Source organism: Nothobranchius furzeri, chromosome 12 (assembly GCF_043380555.1).
Source record: "Nothobranchius furzeri strain GRZ-AD chromosome 12, NfurGRZ-RIMD1, whole genome shotgun sequence".
Taxonomy (NCBI): domain Eukaryota; kingdom Metazoa; phylum Chordata; class Actinopteri; order Cyprinodontiformes; family Nothobranchiidae; genus Nothobranchius; species Nothobranchius furzeri.
The window spans coordinates 28,016,240-28,029,069 of record NC_091752.1 but is presented as its reverse complement, the minus strand read 5'-3'; the positions used below and the strand labels follow the sequence as shown (position 1 = coordinate 28,029,069).

The following is a 12,830-nucleotide window of genomic DNA, read 5'->3' as shown; positions in this document are numbered from 1 at the left end:
TGGCAGAGAAAAAAATCCATTATTAAAACAACAAAAAAACAAAAAAAAGGTTCATTTTATTTTCTAATTCCACCTCTTCTATTATACAGCACAGTGAGCCTAGCTAAGACCTTCGGATCCATGTCAGATCCCTGGTGTTTCCTTACCGGAACGTCCTTCTTCTCCTTCCGCGTGGGGACACTAGGAGGCATGGTGGACTGCCTCTCTCCCGGACTTTCCCTCTCACCATTTTGGGGAGAGTTCAGCCCATTACCTACGATGACCACAACACCACAGATGGACTTCAGTGAGTGTGTGAAGGACAGACAGTGTGTGTTGGTAATATTGGAGCAAACTAAGCTTAGAGAGAAGACCGAGAGGGAGGTGTTACAGCAAAAAAACTCTTGGGAGCAGAATGAGAGAGGGAGGGAGGGAATAGGCTAGCAGGAAGAATACAGAGGATAATTTTTAATCATGAGCAATGGAGGGAGTGAACCTGCCAGACGCCGGTCGACAAAACGAACCTACACACACGACTCATTCACAAGCCACACCGATGGCATGAAAAGACAGACTTCTGATCAGCTGATGGGTGTGGTTAAGTGCCAGCACCGTAGAGATCAGCGGAAGTAAATTTAAAAACTAAACTTGACTAATTCAGCTATTTAAAATTCTCTTTAAGAGAAATTCATATGAAATGGTGGATGAAAGAGCTCCTTTGCCTTTAGGCATCCATCATTACCTTTACAGCCTTTTTACAGATTTAAAGCTACAGTCTGCAAAACAGGCTAGCTTAAAGCATTTTTACATGCATCTGAACGTTCTAACACAGTATAGCTACAAAAAAATGAATGCCTTGCATTTGTCTAAAAACCTCTGCCAATAGGAGGATCCTTTGTGACACGGGACTGGGTGGCAAGAAACAACATATTTAGCCGATAATTCAAATGTTTTGCACGTTAGGAGAAGGATTTAGCTAAGCAGATGGATCATTCTTGCTCTGTGGTTGATTGTTTGGCCCGTCGAAGGCTTGAAAAAAGTTTTAGTGGAATTTCCTCCGTAAACAACCGCAAAATACCAAAGAGATCATTGCGAGTGACCAGGACTCTCCGACGAAAGCCTGTGAGGCTCATTTAGTTCATGGTAAGTCCTTGTGACTTCGTGTATTTATAATCCACAGAGTTATGTCTTCACGTTCCGATTCAGGTGCCTCAACCTGCGATCTTTATAACAAAGAAATAAATAGGGACATGCTTATTGCCAACGTACCCAGCTTTGCAGTCACAGCAAAAACGTATGCTTTCTTTGGCCATCGCCCACAGGTGCGAATACCGCTGACTGCTTGTCAGAGCTAACTGCTGCTACTAGCACGGCCACGGCTTTCAGTTTTCAGAAGAGATCGGCCCAACTTTCCTTGAAACAACAATAATCGTGACCTTCAGACCTTTGTTTTTCATGAGTGAAGGGTCCAGGGCTTTCTGTTGAATAGGAATAAATATCTCCCAAGTGGATTTGTGGATAAAACACAGGCGGATTGGACCGACGTTTTCAGCCATCCTAGAGCTCATACAGGCTTTTAATAACTTTAATACAGATTTTAATCCTCTCTCTAAACCTCCTTTTGTCTTCAGAAGTTTAAGTGTTTATATATCGAGGATTTTACCCACTAACGTTCTTAAAGGGGCATTATGGAAGTTTGACAGTCAAAACATGTATAGAAATAATACATTTCTTCTTCATACATTCTCCTGCAATGCCCTGGTCCTGTAGCATGAGCCCTGGCATTTTTACTGTGATTGCCTGTTTTTCTGTAAAATCACAGAAAAAGAGAGCTGCTCGGGTTGAGCAGGCTGCTTCATGGGCGTTCACGCATAGCCCGTAGCATTTGCTATCAGTAGCTTTAGCAGCAGAGAGTGAGGCTGTGCCAACTCAGCGACTTTGTCGCTGTTCCTAACGCCTAGTGATGAACCTAGCTACATTTCTGAGGACCCTTAGCTACTTCCTTCTAGATATTTCCTGCACATTAGCAACAAAATAGCCATTTTCGCTTCAAACCGTTCTTTGGTTTGACATTGTTTCAGCTGTCATCAAGGATATAAATGTTACAGATACAATGCATGTCACTGGCGCTTTAGCTCACCTAGTAAGATGTCTGACTCTCGTGCAGAAGACCTGGGTTTGATTCTGGGTGGGAACATAGTTCATTTAGTTTCTTTTTTACATGAATGGTATTTTTTCTACAGTAAGATGCTCAAATTTTTATTCGAGACTCGCCGAACGGCATTGAATTCACAGATAAAAAAGATGTGGGTTCAACTTTCATTTTGGAACGATTTTTCAAGCAAGGGAAGGGAATGATCTGAGCATGCAGGAGGACTGACCCATCATAAACCTTTGTCGGCTGTGCTGAAGAGAAAGGTACAGAACCAAATTATTTAATTAATTAGCTGCGCGTTCTCCTGTACTCTGTCCTCCGGGCCACACACACGCGGGACTATCTCAGCTGTTATCTTCGTTAAGGAGTGTGCACGTACAGCATGCGCGCCTCGTGCACGAGCCTACTATTGAAGCTGCCGTTACGCTTTTGGCCTGAGGGGGCAATCGCGAGCATACAAATTCTAAAGTCCGTAAAGTCCCTTTAATAGTGTACGTTGTGTATAGATGGTGTGTTTTGCCACACAGCCACTAACACACGCGCACAAAGATCCTTCTATAACTCAGCCCGGTCTGAAACCAACAACCCATAAAAACACTATTTGAAGTTGTGGAAAACAAAAGAGGTTTGGACATAGAAAACAGCAACTGGTGTTTAGCACCATCTTGTTTCCTCTGACAATGTGGGTTCTGGGATCAGGCGGACGCGGCCCAGGGATGATGGCTAACAGACCATGTTGTTTAGCAGCTTTAACTACTTTTATAGGACAAGTGAAGCACTTTGGTAGGAACCAGAACTTAAAATCGACTTTACCAATAATGACAAATACATTTCTTTAAGCAGTCAAGCACCCCTGCCCTGTCCACAATGACAGAAAAAAAGACGATGTCCATCAGAGAGTAAGTCACAATAATCCTTGAAGGACCAAACACCAAAGCAAACTTACATCTTAAAAGGAGGAGAGGCTCCTATACTGGTATCGTCCCAGTTTAAACTTGGATTCTGTCACTAACACAACTTTCTCTAGTCGATTCCACATTCAAAAACAGAATTTTTTAAGCACCATTTTACTTCCATATGCATCTGATAGACAAAGTTTAGGATTTCTCCTCTTCCGTCTCCCTCCTAGGAGGTAAGGAGAAGGTGTTAGCAGCTTCTGGTTGATTGGATTAAAAACTCAGGTTTCAGAAGACACAATCAAACTTAGAGGGAGCTGGTAAACAGAATAAACTTTAAATAAAAACAAAAAAGACAAAGCAGTATTGTTGTTAATGGACTCATGAAACAATTAAATTGATTAGTCTACAGAGACCGACTAATGGGAGGCCAGACAACTGAAGGAAACAACGGGGTCTGAGGATGCTACCAGCTACCAATCAGCTGCTCTTACTCTCTTCCTTCTCCTGCTCCTCTTTCACCTCCTTCAGCACCTCCCACGCCTCCTCCAGCTCCTCCTCTGTGTGAGGCGTATGGAGCCACTCCCAGAAATGCCTAAAGCTCCCATCATCATCCTCTGGAGCAGAGTTTTCCACGTCTTTGTGCTGCGGGCTGTCGTTACCTAGGCTACTGCGGCGGTGGGGCGGCAGCTTCGGGGGTGGAGGCCTTGGGGGGACGTTAGAGGCAGGCTTGGCGGGGCTCGCCGTCTCTGGAACTGGACAACGTTTGATGGTACCTCCTCCTCCGCTGTCGTCCTCGTGGTGTGAATGACTATCATCCGGCTTCTGTTGAGGCGGTTTGGATGAGCTGAGGGATTTCGGCTGGAGGAAATAAAGACCAAGATGGATTTTATTTTCCTGGGGGAAAATATTGAAATTAAAAGCAGTCTGTGAAAAATGCAATTGTTTCTACCTTAGGAGGGAGAGGGGGCGGGTCCTTGGGCCTTTTGATAGTACTTGATTTACTGGAGAGTGGGAATATAAAGAATTTAAGATTAAAAACTGCAACAAAACAACATAAACATGATAAACACGTTAGTACTAAAGGGTCGGTTTTAATGGTCACATCTGCTTTCCTCATTAAGCACAGCTTCAGTAGGTTACACTCATTTTCTTGTATTAAAACATGTTGGGTGCAAAAATTCACCTTTTTCACAATTACACAGAAAATAATGAGTTTGACTGTAGACAAGAGCTGAAATAGCGAAAAATGAACTCACAACAAGGTTTACACCTTAGATGTACAAAGTTACATGATAACAGCAATCAAAACGAGAACGAGTCGTGGTTTGAAGGACACAAAACACAATAAAGCCGTTTTCACTCATGATCTGTTGAGATGTTTTCTGCAGCTGTCAGTCACTAATGCTGCTGATGGGAAACTGTGTGGAGCTTTTCAGAAGGTGAGATGAAAATGACGCAAAGTGGAGTTTACATTGTTAGCCGGTTAAAATGAACGAGGCTCCTGCATCGCTGCTCTTGTGTCGATTTCAAAGCTGCATCAATTCTATACAGCACAACATCTGAGTGAGTGGGAGGCAAACACACATCGCTGATCCTCTGAAGATTTCACAATAAGGGGTGTGTGAACTGGAAAACAAGATCAAATCCCAAAAATACACATGTATGTGTGTGTTCTCATAACCGGGCACATTTCAGGCCTGCAGCACATGAGTGAAAACGGCTTGAGTCACAGTGATGAAGTCGAGTGGTGGATGAACACACACTTCAGAGAAATAAAATATGAACTTCATTCATCAGTACAGCGGGATCTGACTGGGCTGGGGCTGCTGGAGATAAATCGGCTACAGAATTCACGAAGGTTCAGAAATTCCTCCAAAAGGTGCAGTGGGAGATGCTTTTCTGCAACATCTTTGCCATATTGTTTGAAACGCTCCTCTAATACTGATGGCAACCAAAAAGTTTTATATTTTGTCAAATAAATAAAAAATTTAATTACCTCTGAAATATAAAATCCCAGACAAACCTCTACCAATCAGTGTTCTGGTCCCTGGTATCAGTGGTTGGATAATAACCCACCCATACGCCTGCCCTCTGACCCTATGCTTTGAAGGATAATGCCGCTGCATGTCTTCGCACCTTTGCAGACAAAGAAGTATTTGGTTCTGGAAGTTTCTACTTGTTAGTGGTGGGGTTTCCCTGGACTGTCGTTGGCAATGAACTGCTACAAATGACCTATTTATCACCATAAAAACACCACACGCTACATATGCTAGCATACTAAAGGCAGGTGGGGGTGGTTGGTGTTCTGTTTGGTTCAGAGTTGGCTCTGGAAGTTTTGACCTTCACAGCAGCTCAGCAGAGGTGTGTGTAACACTCGCACGTTAGAGTCACAAGCCGGTGTCGGTACAGGATCGTCTCGGGGTCCTTCGACTGCCGATGACGTCAAAGTAATTGATTGGCTGAACATGAAGCTTACGGAAGTGACGTTATCACGTTATGACTTTGATTGGTCAGAACAAATTTGCTGTCGTAGTCTTAGCGGTTGTAGTCCTGTAGTCCAAAAATCAACACTTTTTGGAGAAAATATGTTTGAATTTCTAAAGGAAATGTAAAATATAAGCAAATGATAAACGGTGACCCTCAAAAGCTCTTGATGTTGATGAAATGGGGCAAAATAAAATATAAGAACTTCATTGAAAGACACCAAGCAATATTTTGAGTCAAATAATGTATTTAGATAACAACTAAGGAAATATACAGACGAACTCCACATTAATACAAACAGATATGGCTTCACATATAAGAACTGTTCTATTTTTTGTCAGTCTGATGCTGGTTTTATGCAGTTTCTTTACAAATCAAAGATAATATGGTTTTTTATTAACAAATTACAATTATAAAGAAAACATTTAGGTGTTAACAAACAAGAATTTATTAACCAAACTGCTGATGTCTTTCCAAAACGTATGTGTGAAAGCTGAGTAGATTTGCAGTAATGTGACGTCATCGGCAGTCGAAGGACCCTGAGCCGATCCTGTACCGACATCGGTGTTGTACCATTTTCTGCAACCATCAGATTCTATGACTCCAGAGGGGGGAGTCTGAAGAAAGTGGGTCGGACATTTGACTATTATTTAAACGTAGTTCGCTTGAATGGCTTTTTCCAAGAAAGTACACGCACCTTTAAGAGTCATAAATCCAAGCCTGCTTTCAAAATATTTGTTGTGTGTATCTGGAACTTGTTTCAAATTGAAATAAAATAAAATCTAAAAACAAATGGGAGACACTTTGCGACAGGAGCGGTTTGTATCCATTTACAAATGCCTTGTGTGACCAGGCCGAGATATAAAACTCGTCCCAAGTGTCGTACGAATCAACTCAGGGTCAGTCTATAAGTGAACATCTGTATGCTTCTCAGTTACAGTCACAGCCCAGTCAGATACCAGCTGAACTCATACACACATATTTAACTGTGGGTGGAAATATAATACTGTAAACCTTATTAGTACAAACAAAGTTTACACTATTACAGTAGACAAAGCTCCCACTGTGGGGGTAGAATGCCGGTGTGTGCACTTTTCTGAAGAGGAAGCAGCAAGATTTGTGGAACCTCATTTAGTGTGTCCCATTGGGAGATGAGCAATGAGACAAAATAACAATGTTTAAATTAAGGATTAAGTGTTAAACAGAAATTTTAAGTCTTGTGTGTATGTTAACAGATATCAAATGTTATATTGTACCAAATGATGTTAGTCCTGGAGCTTTATTTAGTGCATTAATAGCTGGAAACAGCTACATCCAATTGGCTGCAGTCAGTCTAAGAACGTATCCAACACAAGGTCGTGTGCTCTGTAGCGAACAGCTAAAATCCAACAACGTAAAAGCACAAGATCCCTTTTCTGACTGTGGTGGAAAAATGTAGTCATGAAGGAACACTTTGGGTTTTACACAGCAGGAGATGGGGCTAGGTGCCAGTGCAACCATTTTTACAGTACAGACAACACACACACACAAAGCGGGGAGGACAGCGATTAGGACAGGGTTTATGTAGAAAAAATGAAAGTGAACTTGGGTGAGATTTTAATGCTACTTCAAGATTCTTCTGATTTATAATCTGATTATTTCTGAAGAAGTCTTCATTTTCAGATCTCAATCGATGGGGCGTCTATGGACACATTCACAACCAGTTAAGAGTAAACACCACCAACTGTGACTTTATGAGCTCAAGATAAATGTTAGTAGCGTTAAAACTTCACACCAAATTGCAGCAGAAACAGCGTGAAACACACACACACACACACAGGTGGCATATGTGGCGCGATGGCTGGTGTGCTGCATCGAGATGCGTGGATGAAACTGTGGCAAATACAGGAAGCCTTCCTCCATGTTTCCTCCTCATCCTCATCTTTTCCCTTTTGAGGAAAGGCCACGCGGGGAAAATAATAATTAAAAAAACTGGGACGAGGAGACATGAAAGAGGAGGCTTCCAGTTTCTGAGGCTGAGAGAGGAACTTACTGAGTGTGAGTTTCATCATCATCTGCACCATCATCATCATCCTCATCATCCCCTAAGTGTGCCACATGGCCCCTGGGAGAGGAGGGGAAGACAGGAGGGGCGTTGAAAGGAAAGGAAAATGGGAAGTAGAGGTTTTTGCAGGAGAAAAGGGAAAGAAAATGAGACAGAGGGGTGAGAGGAGCAAGCAAAGGAGATGGGAGTACACCAGGAGGAAGAGGATGAAGGCAGAGGGAGGAGGGGGAGGGAGAGCTGAGTAAAGCTTGGTTCATAAACTACGTCTGACATCTCCACCAAGGCCAGACTCTACTTCTACACGTCCAACTAAATAATTAAAAGACTCTTTTTCCTACAAATCTATACTTTTCTGCATCTCTTCGACATATTACATTAAACTTCTCAGAATTATCCTCTATAAAATTCAAAAATGAAAGTGACCGATCACACACATCCTGAGATTCTCTTTTAAACTCAAACACTAGTTTGGCTGATATTAAGAAGGCCTCACAGAAAAATCACAAAGCACATAATAATTACAATCACCAGCTTTTGAACACATCTTTCCAGAGACTTGCCAGTATAATGCTGCAAACACGATGCATCTTTAATTACAGTAAGTAGACAATGTGTGAATGAACAGTGCGTGTGTGTGTGTGTGTGTGTGTGAGTCATGCACTCTGCAAGAAGCTCCTAAGCAGCACAGCGTTCTCTTGATTATATAGCCACGGCAGAAAAACAAAAGCCAAACAGCAGCTTCTAGAGCGCCAAGAGCTGCGATAGCCTGAAGACATTACAGCAGCGTTAGTTGCATGTGACTGGCACCATTAGTCCTGCCGTTAAGTGATTGGCTGATGAGTGAGTGCGGTTAAAAGACCAGCAGATCGAGGCATCGGTCAACCGAGAAGAAAGAGTCTGACTCACCTCTGCTGAAGCTCCTCCTCCACAGATTTAAGGAGGCTCCTGGTAATGAAATAAATGTGAATAAAAGAAAAAAGGTTAAAAACTTAAAATCCTCACTAGTTAATCCAAAAAGCTCTTGTCTGTCGATACAGATAAAGAAAGGCTGAAGAAGAATAAAGATCCAGAATCAGAAAACAACGAGACTTACTTGTTTTCTCCCAGCAGGTTTGGTGAATCAGGGCTATAATCCAGCTGCAAGTCCTATAACACAAAAACAGGTTAGCTCTTTGTTCCCGTTCACTATAAGGAGTCCAAGTCTCCTCCCTTTCCAGTCGGCCCATGGGTCCCCGGAAGAACGAAAAAATATATGCAAGTCAACGGGGCTAAAAAGCTATTATCTAATCCGCTTTCCCTTACACCCTGGATCACACATATGTTCTACTTCAATTTAAATCAAACGTAATGATGTGCGTTTCGACCATGCCAGTCACGTACTTCGAGATTTATCAGCTTGTAAAAGTTCATAATTAACATGACTACAAATCAGACGTCGCATATATGATGTCACCACAGGATCATCATTCTCCTAGCGTAGCTGCTACTTACCACATGGCCAGATTTTGAACTTACAGCCATTTTCCTTCTATTTTCTCCATGTCTGGTTCGATGACGCTTTGTAGTCCTGGACTTATTTCCACACAAAACCTAAAATAATGTTCCCCCCCATTCGAAAACAAGCACTTTCTTGGCATAAAAAGGTGTGTTTAAAATTCACGGACATCATATGTGAAATCCATGGCACAAAACAAGCGGAATTAGTAAAGAGCGTTTTTTGTCTCATTGACTTGCATTCATGTTCTCATTCTTCCGGGGACCCATGATGCGTTAGTAGATGGGTGTGACTTAGGCTCCCCATAGAAGGCTCGTTTACACATGCTGTGTATTTAGTTTACTTAATAACTCATTCGCTGCCAGTCGTTTCCTGATCGGTAAAGCCCTTCGCTGCCAGCGTTTCTCACCGTTTTTACTGTTTAAGAGTCACAGAACGTTGCACGCTAGGATTATGTCGACGCCAAAACAACCAAAACAAAGAGGAGACTCATCTCTTACATCAGGAAGAATCTGCGCGTTTCAAGCGTAATCCGTTCTTTCATAATCCGTTGTTGAATTGTGATTGGCAGAAGCTTTTCCGGTTCGCGCCTCACTTTTTTTTACAGCAGCAGCACAAAACGATCTCCTAACACATGGATTTCCTGCTTCCTGATCACGTGACGTGTGACGTATGTGGACGGAGATCGGCTTGAGAGCTGAGATGTTTGTTCTCACAGTGCGGGGGCTCGTTCCGATGCCCACACAGTAAAAAAATGCAAATGACGACTTTTGTCGTCATTGGTAGTGAATGTGTTAACATAAAAACTACATTTAGGCTAATGACAATTAGCCAAATCACCAACGAGGGTGTCAGTGTGGCAGCAAGGCCTCAAATCTGGGCTTGAAAATCACCATAAAGTTATACTCTCTCTGTGAGAATCCAGTGAAACTAAAGCAATCAGATAATAATGCAATGTTGCTAGACCACAGAAAGTGAAAGGAAAGTAGCAGAAAAACAGAAGATAAGTCATGCCAGCCAATTATAGAAGATACAGTCTCACCAGAATGTGACATTTTTTAGACACTGATGTTTCATTCTGTGAAATAATGTATTTGAATTTTTAAACTTACAATACACCAGCAAAAACATCAGCCGTAAAACATAATTGCAGAATTTTATCTTCTAAAATTCAACACCTGAAATTCAACAACAGATGAGGCGACCTCCTGGTGACACAAACCAAAGTAAAAGTCACTTGATCAAGTCGACGCCTCACGGGTGTCACGTGATCAGAGAAGCGTCATTTGATTGGCTAAAAGCCACCCGACTTGATCGAGTGACAATTAACCAGGCCACTTCAGTTGTTTTTTATCTTGAGAGGCGCTACAGAAAATATTGTTTCTTCCATCTATCCATCCATTTTCATCCGCTTATCCAGAGTCGGGTCGCAGGGGCAGTAGCCTAAGGTGAGAGGCCCAGATTTCCCTCTCCCCAGCCACTTGGGCCAGCTCGTCCGGGGGAATCACAAGGCGTTCCCTGGCCAGGTGAGAGACATAGTCCCTCTACCGTGTCCTGGGTCTACCTTTAGGACTCCTCCCGGTTGGACGTGCCCGGAAAACATCACCAGGGAGGCGTCCTGGAGGCATCCTGACCAGATGCACGAGCTACCTCAACTGGCTCCACTCGATGTGGAGGAGCAGTGGGTCTACTCTGAGCCCCTCCCGAATGACCGAGCTTCTCACCCTATCTCTAAGGGAGAGCCCAGCCACTCTTCGGAGAAAACTCATTTCGGCCACTTGTATCCGCAATCTCGTTCTTTCGGTCACTACCCATAGGTGAGGGTAGGAACGTAAATCGACTGGTAAATCGAGAGCTTCGCCTTCTGACTCAGCTCTCTCTTCACCAAGACATTCAACAAGGCATTCTACCCTTTTCCGAATCAAGACCATGGTCTCAGATTTAGAGGAGCAGATTCTCATCCCAGCGAAAGCTGAAGATCACGTTCTGATGAAGCCAACAGGACCACATCATCTGCATAAAGCAGAGACCTGATCCTCACGCCACCAAAACGGATGCCCTCTACACCTTGGCTGCGCCTAGAAATCCTGTCCATAAAGGTTATGAACAGAATCGGTGACAAAGGGCAGCCTTGGCAGAGTCCAACTCTTACTGGGAACGAGCCCGACTTACAGCCGGCATTGCGGATCAAGCTCTGACACCGATCATACAGGGACCTAACAGCCCATATCAGAGGGCCTGGTACCCCATACTCCGGGGTACCCCCCACAGGACCCACAGGACCCCCCCGAGGGACGTGGTCAAATGCCTTGTCCAAATCCACATAACACATGTAGACTGGTTGGGCAAATTTCCACGCACCCTCCAGGATCCCCCTAAGGATATAGAGCTGGTCCACTGTTCCACGGCCAGGACGAAAACCACATTGCTCCTCCTGAATCTGAGGTTCAACAATCCGACGGACCCTCCACTCAAGAACCCCTGAATAGACCTTACCAGGAAGGCTCAGGAGTGTGATCGCCCTGTAGTTGGAATACACCACAGCCCTACAACATCCAGAGCCTTAAGGAACTCCGGGCGGATCTCATCCACCCCTGGAGCCTTGCCACAGAGGAGCTTTTTAACCACCTCAGTGACCTCAGCACCAGAGATTTGAGAGGCCAACCCAAAGTCCCCAGACTCTGCTTCCTCACTGGAAGACGTGTCGGTGAGATTGAGGAGGTCTTTGAAGTATTCTGCCCACCGATCCACAACATCCTGAGTAGAGGTCAGCAGCACACCGTCCCCACTATAGATAGTGTTGGTAGCGCACTGCTTTCTCCCCGAGGCGCCGGATGGCAGTCCAGAATCTCCTCAAAGCTGTACGGAAGTCTTGCTCCATGGTCTCACCGAACTCCTCCCATGCCCGAGTTTTTGCCTTGGCGACCACCTGAGCCGCGTTCCGCTTGGACTGCCGGTACCCGTCAGCTGCCTATGGAGTCCCACAGGCCAAAAAGACCTGATAGGACTCTTTCTTCAGCTTGACAGCATCCCTAACCACCGGTGTCCACCAGCGGGTTCGGGGGTTGCCACCACAAAAGGCACAGACGATCCTGCGACCAGAGCTCCGGTCAGCTGCCTCAACAATGGAGGCACGGAACAGGGTCCATTCAGACTCAATGTCCCCCGCATCCCCCGGAACATTTTGGAAGTTCTGTCGGAGGTGGGAACTGAAGCTCCTTCTGACAGGAGACTCTGCCAGATGTTCCCAGCAGACCCTCGCGATACATTTTGGCCTGCCTAGTTTGACCGGCATCTTCCCCCACCATCTGAGCCAACTCACCACCCGGTAGTGGTCAGTTGACAGCTCCGTCCCTCTCTTCACCCGAATATCCAAGTGTGCGGCCGCAAGTCAGATGAAAAAACAACAAAGTCGATCATTAAGCTGCGGCCTAAGGTATCCTGGTGCCAAGAGCACATATGGACACCTTTATGTCTGAACATGGTGTTCATTATGGACAATCCATGACTGGCACAGAAGTCTAATAACAAAACACCACTCGAATTTAGATCGGGGGGCCGTTCCTCCCAATCACACCTCTCTAGGTCTCACTGTCGTTGCCCACTAGCCTAGTGAACTAGACCCAATTCTTGCTTTGCAAAGTTTGGTCTAGACACGCTCCATTGGAACCTCAGCAGCTCCTACCAGGACTCTGGCTAGCCAATCACAGCTCTCTAGAGGGGTTTCAAACACATAAAGAGCTGTGATTGGTCCATAATGGTGGGCCAATCATA

General features: G+C 44.4%; 1 protein-coding gene across 8 annotated transcripts in view; it reads right to left on the bottom strand.

The window, feature by feature from the left end:
- Window positions 1-12,830, bottom strand: part of LOC107375798 (mitogen-activated protein kinase kinase kinase kinase 3) — a 56,782-nt gene that overhangs the window by 6,059 nt on the left and 37,893 nt on the right. For 4 of the 8 annotated variants that reach the window (XM_054750258.2, XM_054750259.2, XM_054750260.2 and 1 more), the window contains 6 exons: window positions 8,655-8,707; window positions 8,468-8,506; window positions 7,550-7,621; window positions 3,983-4,034; window positions 3,525-3,891; window positions 147-253 (listed from right to left, as the gene is read on the bottom strand). In XM_054750258.2, coding sequence (XP_054606233.2) covers window positions 147-253; window positions 3,525-3,891; window positions 3,983-4,034; window positions 7,550-7,621; window positions 8,468-8,506; window positions 8,655-8,707 — 690 coding nt within the window. The remainder of the gene's footprint in view (window positions 1-146; window positions 254-3,524; window positions 3,892-3,982; window positions 4,035-7,549; window positions 7,622-8,467; window positions 8,507-8,654; window positions 8,708-12,830) is intronic. The other 4 variants (XM_054750263.2, XM_054750264.2, XM_054750261.2 and 1 more) reach the window with 2 other exon arrangements.